This window comes from Peromyscus leucopus, chromosome 6 (assembly GCF_004664715.2).
Source record: "Peromyscus leucopus breed LL Stock chromosome 6, UCI_PerLeu_2.1, whole genome shotgun sequence".
Classification (NCBI taxonomy): domain Eukaryota; kingdom Metazoa; phylum Chordata; class Mammalia; order Rodentia; family Cricetidae; genus Peromyscus; species Peromyscus leucopus.
In genome coordinates, this window is record NC_051068.1 from 66,334,764 (window position 1) to 66,344,892 (window position 10,129).

General features: G+C 52.5%; 1 protein-coding gene across 3 annotated transcripts; it reads right to left on the reverse strand.

Moving 5' to 3' along the window:
* Positions 1 to 907: 907 nt before the first annotated feature.
* Ttc24 (tetratricopeptide repeat domain 24) lies at positions 908 to 10,129 on the reverse strand. 3 transcript variants are annotated; one of them, XM_037206769.1, is made up of 11 exons: positions 9,883 to 10,129; positions 7,769 to 7,902; positions 6,924 to 7,639; positions 6,555 to 6,758; positions 4,979 to 5,107; positions 4,762 to 4,874; positions 4,307 to 4,405; positions 2,743 to 2,840; positions 2,518 to 2,615; positions 1,843 to 1,943; positions 908 to 1,602 (listed from the first exon to the last, which is right to left on the reverse strand). In XM_037206769.1, exons 2-10 carry the CDS (start codon positions 7,795 to 7,797, stop codon positions 1,843 to 1,845), a joined length of 1,587 nt encoding a protein of 528 aa, XP_037062664.1. In that variant the 5' UTR covers positions 7,798 to 7,902; positions 9,883 to 10,129; the 3' UTR covers positions 908 to 1,602. The 3 variants fall into 3 exon arrangements, with proteins under 3 accessions (XP_037062664.1, XP_037062663.1, XP_037062662.1); XM_037206768.1 differs by lacking the exon at positions 908 to 1,602 and having other exon boundaries at positions 1,850 to 2,612; XM_037206767.1 differs by lacking the exon at positions 908 to 1,602 and having other exon boundaries at positions 1,850 to 2,615.

Consider the following 10,129-nt stretch of genomic DNA (forward strand, 5'->3'; position numbering starts at 1 on the left):
TGGTGACTTTGCCATAACCAGCTGAGTTCTTATGATATATTCCTGTGGCCTGCAGCACTTAACAGTTACCTGTCACCCACAATTTCCAGTTTGCTTCTTTTAAAAATAAAACTGTTACACATTTTAGATCCAGCATTCTGTATTATCTACTTACTAAAGTGTAATGAACGTGTGTTTTGCCTACATTTATATCTGTGAATCACATGTGTGCCTGGTGCCCTCAGGTCAGAAGAAGGCCTCAGATTCCCTGGAACTAGAATTATGGATGGTTGTGAGTCACCATGTCGGTGCTGGGAATTGAACCCTGGTCCTCAAGAAGAACAACAAATGTTCTTTTTTTTTTTTTTTTTTAATGGCTGTGTGAAGGTGTTAGATCCTCTGGAACTGGAGTTACAGACAGTTGTGAGCTGCCATGTGGGTGCTGGGAATTGAACCCAGGTCCTCTGGAAGAGCAGCCAGTGCTCTTAACCACTGAGCCATCCCTCCAGCCCCCAACAAATGTTCTTAACCATCTCCCCAACTGCTCTCTACCCCCAGTTTGCAATCGGGTGTCAGATTACTCTGGACTCTTAGGATTTGGGTCACTTTGTAAAACCCTCCTTGCTTATATCCAGTTCAACAAAGGTTTTTAAAGTGATGAACCTTGACCTGGAGCTGGTGCTGGAGCCCTTGCTTAGCACATGCCTGGTTAGGCCCCCGGTCCCTAACTGCAACGGAAATAAACAGAAGCAACCAGAACAGAGACTTAAGTTGAATGAGTCTTTTAAGGATCCAACTCAGCTTTGTAGAACAAAGCTTCTTTTCACACTTAGGTTCTGAATTCACGTTTTAAGCTAAGGCTGAGCATTCATAATTAATAGTAAGTCTCCATGTCATGATTTAGGGGCTGGCAGTCCAAGAAAGCCTGCTACACCCTAGTTGTTTTTTAAGATAAATCTCACTATGTAGCCCAGGCTGGCCTTAAAGGGATCTTCCTGCCTTCTTCTGAGTGTCAGGACCGTAGGCCTGTGTCAACATGCCCAGCTCTCTCTTTTCCTCACATGCTCTTGTAAGGAAATACCTGCAAAGTGCTTAAGGTTTGGAGTAGGCTTAATGTCACATCATTATTGCTGCTGTGACCTGTAGTGTCCTGTAAGGGGCGGTAATGTCTGTTCTTTCATATCTTCTGTTGTAGGTATGACATTCCTGTCTCCCACATGGAAAAGGGGGCATGGAGAAGGTCAGTGGTCCCAAAGTCACCTGAGCTGGGGAGTCATTTTTAGAACTAGCAAAGGCCTTAGCAGTAATGACATCCCAATCCAGAGAAGCAAAGGTCAGTGTTCGCCATTCACTTTCCAGTCTTTGGTCTACTGTCCTCCCAAAGAGGAGCGAAGAGAATCTCAACGCTGAGCCAGCACAGCCCTTGGCCTGCCCAGGAGTGCTATGTCCACACCCAGCTGAAGAGGCTCCTCCCCAAAGCCCCTAAATGCATCTATTGGGAAGTTCCTGCAGAGGTAAGGGCTGTGGCCGGCAGGTACAGGTCACATGATCGTGCAGAAGCCAGAGTAGGTGCACATCCTTTGGGGATTCCTCCCAAGGGCTTCCTTGGTCCACGCGGATGGCCTAAAAGAGGCAGAGGGGTTGCCATGGGCAACTGGGGAAGCATAGGAGGCAGTCTCCCTGTTTACAGCTTCTCATCCCTGTTTTCTTTAGGACCCTGCTTTTCCCAGGCCTGCAGGGATACAGCGGGAGCCTTTCTTCCCTCAACCTAATAATGGTCAGGCTCACCCCAAACCACCACAAGCTACGTCTTTTACCTGCACTGTCTGTCCTGCAGGCCTCTACCCCTCCCCTAGGACCTACCTATTGACTTGGAGCTGGTGGGGGGGGTGCTGTGATGGCCGGGTGCTCCTCTCCACTGGGACTGAGGCCTCCAGATGGAAGGTGAACTGTGGCTCCTAAGCCTGGATGGAGAGGGTTGGATACCTTTATCACAGGCCTCTTCATAACCAGGAGAGCACAGTGGGAAAGAGGAAGAAGGGGCAGGGACAGGTGGGGTGGACGTCCAGGCATGGACTGGTCACTTCGTGAAGGATGCCTTGTACAGGCCAGGTGCTCGGTAAACATGGAGCACCCAGTGGCAGTGGTATGAGCTCCTGTACCAGGAGGGAACACACTGAAAAGAACACGTCAGTGATTCAAGCCAGCTCACCGAGTAGCAAGACCTTTGGGACAGCCTAATCAGAATCAAGGCCTAGCACAGTGCCTGGACATAGGGCACAGGGTTTGTGGAGTGCCCACATGGAGTTTAAAGTGTTAGGAAATGAAAACCACGGAACAGGAGGGGACACACACACCCGGGAAGGGCTTGGAGGAGACGGACCAGGCCCTCAAGAGACAAGCAGGAATGTGGAAGGCTGTTGCAGGGGGTGGCAGCCTTGGGAGGTAGGGGGTGGTTGGCAGGCATGGGTGGGGGACCGGGAGAGAGAGGAGAGTTCTGACTCCAGGAGTGGGGCATGTTCCTCCCACTCCACTCACGGTCCTGTCTCTGAGGTCCTACCGAAGCGGTCATGTTCACCAGCCCCTCCGTCTCTTTCTCCTCGTGGCCCTCTTCTGGTTCGTCATCTTCCCAACTACTGAAAGGTTTTCAGGCACAGAGGACTGAATGTGGCCCAGCTGTGGGACACCCCAGTGTGGCGGCCAGCTCCCCACCCCTGACCAGTGAACCCAGGTCTTCCAGCTACCCAGGCCTGCTTGGCTCACCTGTCCGGGGCATCGCCTGCACTGCTTTGTACCCTGGCAGAGGTCCTTGCCACCAGGGAGGCCTCCCACTTGGCCTGGAGCCTTCCAGGAGCAGAGGGCTGGGAATGGGGGGAGGTACAGAGTGTGGCATGGGGAAAATGCACACCTAGTTATCACACTGTCCTTCCAGCTGCTTTCAGGGAGCACAGACTTTCTGCTGGAGACAGCCCAGGAGGGTTCTGAGAATCAAACGCTGCAGTGAGGTCCTTTGCTCTATAAAGGTCCATCTTCTAAATCTTAGGCTGCAAACTGGGTTTGCTGACCGGACCATACCCCGAGTACTCCCCTGTCACACTCTGTGAGCCTCTCTGGTACTGTCAGAGTCCGTGGAGGACCTTGGCTGAGCCCAAGACTTTTGACTTTCAATCCAAGCCCCTGCCTGTTTCAGGATAACGACCCCTACCCCGAAGTGTGGTAACTGAACTTAGGGCCTCTGCTGTGGGGTATTAGATCACACCGTGAACCCTGAGTTTGTGTTTGCGTTAATTAAATCAGCCTTGGGTCAGGAGGCGGAGTTAGCAACTGATTGACAGAAAGTAATCATAGGGAGTCATAGGGTGTCTGTAAAAGCAGAGGGAGGGACTTAACTGCAGCTCTGTTTTGGCAGAGCTGGAGGACACCCTCTTTTGGAGACACTGGGAAAGAGAGAAGGTCAGCTAGTTGCTACTCAGCCTCTCTGAGCTAGCAGGTTTTCACCCCAGCCTCTGACTCCTGAGTCTTGCTGACAAACAGAACAATAGAGATTTAATTAAAAGCTGTATTTGGCAGTGGTGACCCAGCCAGTGCCTGTGGGAGCAGAATTCCCACCAGGCCACAGCCTGAGCGGCCGGGCCGCCACCAGAGAAGCAGGCCAGTAACTACACAGCCACACTTGCTGGCTGAAACAGCAGCAGATTAAAGCACAGTCTCCGTGCGGATGGAAAAACAACAGGTCTCACAAGCTGTGAGCATTCTCCACTGCGCTACATCCCCTGCTTCAGGTGAATTTAATTGTGCTCAAAGATTATGCAGTGTCCTGGTCTTCAAAAAAAGAGGGCATTCAACCCATTCAGTCCCTATAATAAAGCATACACTGCAATTCTTGGGGTGAGAGGAAGTTTCCTACAGAGGAAAGCATTCGGAGGGCCGATGACCTGTGGACAGAGACTAGGAAGCCAAATGAGCTGGGGGCAAAGTCTAGGGGGACCTGGCGCATCCCCTACCAACAACACGGCTCTTGGAACTTTCTTGGAGCACCACCCCCCTCCCGTGGCCATTTCAGGAACTGCATCCAAGGATCCAATTATTCACATTAAATGGCTAAAAGGCTTTGGCACTCAGCCAAAGTTGTGGGACAGCCCTTGTACAGACACAGTCTCCGCCCACCTCCCTGTCCACCCCACCCCCCAACCTGATATACATGCATCCCTCATGCAAGCCCAGAGGCAGATGAACACAAGAAACAGTTAAGTGTGGCATCCCTGAGAACATCCTTTTTGGGGAACTTGCTCCCACTCACACTTCCTGGTCTCAGGTGTCATATTACCAGGATAGGAGCCTGGGTTAGCCTCTCCTGAGCCAAGAAGGTCCGCATGGCATCCGCCAGCTTGGCCACAAGTCGCTCTCGTACAGAATCTGATTCATGCTGGAGGGAGGGGAACACAGTGCGGGGGGGGGGGGGTGAGGGGGGATGAGAACGGACTGGGCTGTGCAGTCTACAGAAAGAAAAAGGGACAGAAGGAAAGGGCAAGAAAGAACTCCACTTGCCTCTTTTTGTGCCCTGCCTCCATGCCCCCATACCCCCATGCCCCCATGCCACGGAGCCCAGAACTGTAGAAGACTGCCTCTTCCTCCAAGTCACTGCCCAGGACCTGGGATGGATGTTGTTTCTAGTCAGTAACTAAGAGGTGGAGCAAGGAACAAGGGCGGCAGTGTCAGCCAGAGAAGACTTCTGGGGGAGGGGAGGGCAGGAAGAGTCAGCGCCGTCATGGAGGGTCTCACCTGACACTGAACCAGCGCTTGCTTATAGTATTTCAAGGCCTGGTCATGTTGTCCCAGTCTGGCTGCCGCCGCCCCAAGGCCCTCACAGGCCTGCCACTGTCCCTTTGTGTCCCCTAAGGAAGAGAGCTTGGAAGATATCTTCCTGTTCCAGGCCCTTCCGGCACTGTGCACCCTTGCGCCCCGCCCCCAAGTTCCAAGCTAACCCCTTCATTCTTACCAGTGTCTTGGGCAGCCTGCAGGGCATGCAAATAGCTGTCCCAAGCAGCCCTGTGGTCCCCCAGCTGGCTCAGTGAAAATGCCAGACCGCCAAAGCTCCGCCCTTGCTCCAGCCGCTGGCCCACAGAGCCTGAAAAACCAGAACACATCTGTTTGTATGGGGACTTGGTTGCTGGGGCATGATGACCCTGCCCCCAACAAGGGAGGGTCCCAGGTGTCCCAGAGCCCAGCCTCAGTGCCTCTAGGCGACCCACAAAGGCCTAAACTGTCCAGGTTATCCTCTCTCACCTCAAGTTTTACCCCAAATGCCTCCCTGGCCCCTTGGAGCCAGTGAGTCAGTCAAGGTTAGATTACTAGTTTGGGGGGAGGGGGGTTAATTCTTACTATATAGGACTGTCTGGTGGAATTCACAGAGATCTGTCTCTACCTCTATACCCAGCAGGAAAAAACTAGTTAGGGCGAGGCACTCAGGTCATAGTTACAGTCCCGCTTATGTGATGTGGATGCTATGTTTGATTTTTTATTTGTTTTTGTAGCGCTGGGAATGGAAGCCGGGGTCCTGTGTAAGCCAGGCCAGCACTTTACCGCCGGGCCACGCCCCCAGCTAGCTGCTGTTTTAATTTCTTTCCGCATTTAGTTTTGTAGGTAGATGAGTGTGCACGGGTGGAAACTTCCAGGAATAGGTGTGCTCTCCTTCATCCACACGGGTTCTGGGGATTGAACTCAGGCCAGCATGCTTGGCAGCAAGTCCCCTTACCTGCTGAGCCATCTCGCCAGCCCCTCATAGTCTCATTTTTATGTTTGGAATCTGAAGCTCAGAGATAGAAAGTGGTTTGCTATTGAAGGTCACACTCAATGGAGGAGATTCAGGGCAGCACTTATTCTCTCTCTCTCTCTCTCTCTCTCTCTCTCTCTCTCTCTCTCTCTTTCAAGGCATTGTTTCTCTGTGTAGTTTTGGTGTCTGTCCTGGATCTCGCTCTGTAGACCAGGCTGGCCTCGAACTCACAGAGATCCTCCTGACTCTGCCTCCCGAGTGCTGAGATTAAAGGCGTGCGCCACCACCGCCGCCCAGCTACTTCTGCTCTCTTAAACTCCAGTCCCAGGCCAATGAGCCCACAGCCTTCTGCTCCGTCCCTTCTCCCACTTCAGGCGTCCCAGGGCAATAACTGACCCCAGAGATCCATCCATCCACGGCCACTGGGTGTACAGCTGCACAGATACAGCTCCTGACCCCTCTCCTCCAGGTTCCCCAGGCCCCGCCCAGCCCTCAGGACGCCACCCGGCCCATTGGAAACATTTTAGTCTTTTTCTTTTTTAACAGGATACCATGTAACCCAAGCTGGCCTTGAATGTGATGTGTGGCCAAGGCTGACTTTAAGCTTCTGAGTCTCTTGCCTCCACTGACTGAGTACCAGATCCTCAGATGTGCACCCGCTACACTTGGTTTTGGTTGTGCTGGGAATCAAACCAGGGCTTTGTGTACGCTAGGCAAGCACTCCAGCTGTCTCTCTCCCCAGTCCTGAAACCTCTTCTTAATCCTTTAGTCTGGCTCCAACTCCCCAGCCCCAGGCCCCCACCATGCAGGTTGGCAGCCTTCTGGTGGAACTCCTGGGCTTCCTGATGGTTGCCCAGGGCGTTGTAGGTCATTCCAAGGTTTTGAAGCACTGTGGCTTGCTCTGCCGGCTGTCGACACACGGGCAGGGCCTGCAGGAAGGCCTCTACTGCCAAAGGGAAGAGTTGAAGTTGGAAGTAACCCATGCCCAGATCATTGTAGAGCGGCCCTGGAGAGGGACAGTCACCGGTGGTCAAAGGAACCATAACGAAGGCTGTACAGGTACAGCACCTGACCCGCTCCGCAGCTTCCAGTCCCCTCCCAGCACTCAGGGCACCACCAGACTCAGGCTCAGCACTTCCCCAGACCCTACGCCTTCTTTACTAAGGCTCACCCAGCAGTCTGCGGTCAGTGCTCCGGTCAGCATCGGCAAGCTTACGGCCCTCGTCCAGGGCCTGCAGCACATCACTCAGTCCATGCTGCCCGCTGCTCAGCATGCATCTCACTGCAGCCACCTGGGCCAGGGCTGCATCCCAGAGCTGGCCTGCCTGGGCATAGGCCCGGCTTGCTTCCTGTAAACTATCGGCTGCTTGCTTAGGCCTTCCCAGGGCCTGGTAGCAGGCTCCCATTTTTGCCTGCGCTTCCCCATGGTCACCCTGTGGCTGGTAATGGCCCAGAGCCCTGCGGTACCAGTCCAAAGCTTGGGTCAGTTCACCAAGGGCATGATAGGCCAAAGCTACATTGAAACACTGGTCACCCCGACACCAGCCTTTGGACGTCCCTTCAGGACGGGCTCTCAGAAGCAGCTCAAGTCCTGTGGCCGGGGCCCCAGTCTCCACGTAGGCAGCCCCCAGGTTGAAAGCACAGGCTCGAAGAACAGGGCTATCTCTGGTGGATGGAACCTTGGAGGCCAGCAAGAAGGCCTTCTGGAAGTGGCCCAAGGCCTCCTGAGTCTGCCCGGCCTTCAGGGCCCTGAGGCCAGCCCTGGTGAGGGTCTGGATGTCGGCTTCTTGCTGCAGCCGATTCCTTTGCTCCCTTTTCTTCCTGCAGTTTGAAGGTTTGGGCACAGGCTCGAGCTTCAGGTGGCTGTCCTTGGGGACAGGGGAAGACCTAAGGTTGATACCGGAGAACAGAGGAGTCAGCATGTCAGCCTTTGCTCTCCGCTCCACCCCTCCAGGAAGATCCCTTAAGGGAAATTTGACCTCAGAGCACCAAGAATTTCCCTCTGACCTCTCTTACCTTCCTTCCTGTGTCCTAGCGGGCAGCATTTTGACTCCCACTTTTTAAAGAACTCTTCCTGGTTCTTTGTCAGCACGCAGATCAAGTGAAGGCCGCTTCCTGAAAGCCCCCTTCCGTGAATTCAATCCCCCGTGCTACAAAGACCAAACACCAGACAAACAAAAGTCCCTGTAAACTTCTGTAATCTCATAGGATTTTTCTCCCAAAGCTTTCCCCCAAACCCCAGCCCCAGTACTGGGGATTGAACCCAGCCTTCCAGACAAGCACTCTGCCTCTGAACTGTGCCACTGGCCTCATTTATCACACAGGGTTAACAAGGTTGACCCTCTTGTATGGTGATATTTTAATTGTACTGAATTGTGATTTTATTTGTATGTTAATAAATAAAGTTGCCTAGGGGTCAGAGCTAATAGCAAGCCATAGCAGAAGCTGGGCAGTGGTGGCGCACGCATGCCTTTAATCCCAGCTCTTGGGAAGCAGAGCCAGGCAGATCGCTGTGTGTTCCAGGATACAGCCAGCATGGAGAGACACGCCTTTAATCTCAATACCAACCATAGAAGACCTGGAGGTCTGTATAGATGGGCAGTGATGAGGAGGTCATGTGGTTGGGTTTACAACCAATGAGAAACTGAATAGAAAGTCAATAAAAAGGACAAACACACAGGAAGTAGCTCTCTTGCTGAAGAGGACAACAGCGGCAGTGAAGGGTACGGTTTTTAGCTCTGACCTCTTGGGCTTTCATCTCTGCATTGGCTCTGTGTTTCTTGTTTAACAAGACCGTTCACCTACACTCTTGTCTTCCACTAGCCAGGGAACAAGTGGAAGGCAATTAGATTTCAATTAAAGTGTACTGAAGGGTTGGGGCTGGAGCAATGGCCCAGCAGTTAAGAGCACTTGCTGTTCCTGCAGGGGCTCAGCTTTGGTTCTCAGCACCCACATGGTGACTGACAACCGCCTGTAACTCCAGCTCCAGGGAATCCAAAGCCTCCAGGACACGTACATACACACACACCCCTATCTTTTAAAGCTTCCTAACCTTTCAAAGTTTAGTCACTTCTGCGACTCCCTCTTCGGCTTCTGCAGGCACTCGCGCGCGCACACACACACACACACACACACACACACACACAATTTTAAAAATAAATATTTTAAGCTGGGTATGATGGTGCATGCCTTTAATCCTAGCACTCGGGAGGCAGAGACAGGCTGATCTCTTGAGGTCAAGGCTAGCCTGGTCTTCCAGAATAGCCAGGCTACACAGAAAAACTCTATCTTGAAAAACCAATATATGTACAATTTAAAAGCATCTTCAAGGGTCCAGTTCAATGACATTACATGAATTCAACTGTGCAGCCATCACCCAGCATTCCTAGGGGACTTTCATCCCCTTTGGTCAACTTCGAAAGAATTTGTGTTTGTTATTTTGAATTATGTATATGTGTGCGCATGTGGGTAGGTGCACCAGAGGCTTTAACTGCCCTGGAGCTAAAGTTATAGGTGGTTATGAGCTGCCCGATGTGGATGCTGGGAACTGAACTCAGGTCTCTGCAAGAGCAGAAAGTACTCTGAATTGTCTTTTCAGCCTCCTGGCCTAGTAGTCTTGAGGTCCAGGGTTTGAACCCCAGCATTTCCATTAAAACCAAATGATGTCATGGCAACCCACATCTTTAATTCCAGCACTCAGGAGGTTAAAGACAGGCAGATCCATGTGAGTTTGAGGCCAGCCTGGTTTGCACAGTGTTGCTACATATAAAGACACTCTCAAAATACAAAACCCAGCCAACTAAAAGCCAAACAGCAGGCACAGGGCTGCCCTCTCACCTCCTTCTCACTGCACCGTGCACACAGCTGCCCTCTTGTGGTCTTTTCAGAGAGGAGGCAGAAGGCAGGCCTCTTTTCAAAGAAATTGTCTCCAGGATTGGGGATTTAGCTGAGTGGTGGAGAAAGGGAGGGATTGGGGTGGGGGGAGGATGGGATTGTGGGGGGAGAGAGGATGGGATGGGGGGAGCATTGCTTCTAAAACACATGAAAGCCTGACTTGGCAGACTCCCCAGGCTTGAGGCATTCCTGCTGTACCCATACAGACCTGGGGACCCCATCACAGGATTTCTCACCTCTGCGCTTTTTCCTCTGCGGTTGGCTTTCTGGAATGGTTTCTCTGGCTTGGGTTACTTCTTACTAGCTTTTAGCTCAGAGCTCTGTTACCAGACACCGGGGCACTGCTCTCTACTCCGGGGCAATCCTCTGAAGGACAGCTGTGGCGGTCTATCTTAGTGCAGAACCTTGGTGCTCAGGCTCAGCCAGCTAAGACCTACTCCTCTTCCTGCTCAGCTGCTGCTCCACTTCTGCAGACGCATCCTT

What these genes read in the sequence shown, in the direction of transcription:
- Ttc24 (XM_037206767.1), bottom strand. Translation starts at nt 7,797, where the DNA reads ATGCTGCCCGCTAGGACACAGGAAGGAAG. An exon ending in CACTGACCGCAGACTGCTGG is followed by an intron (nt 6,759 to 6,923) that starts GTGAGCCTTAGT and finishes GTCCCTCTCCAG; the next exon opens with GGCCGCTCTACAATGATCTG. An exon ending in GAAGGCTGCCAACCTGCATG is followed by an intron (nt 5,108 to 6,554) that starts GTGGGGGCCTGG and finishes CTGGTTTTTCAG; the next exon opens with GCTCTGTGGGCCAGCGGCTG.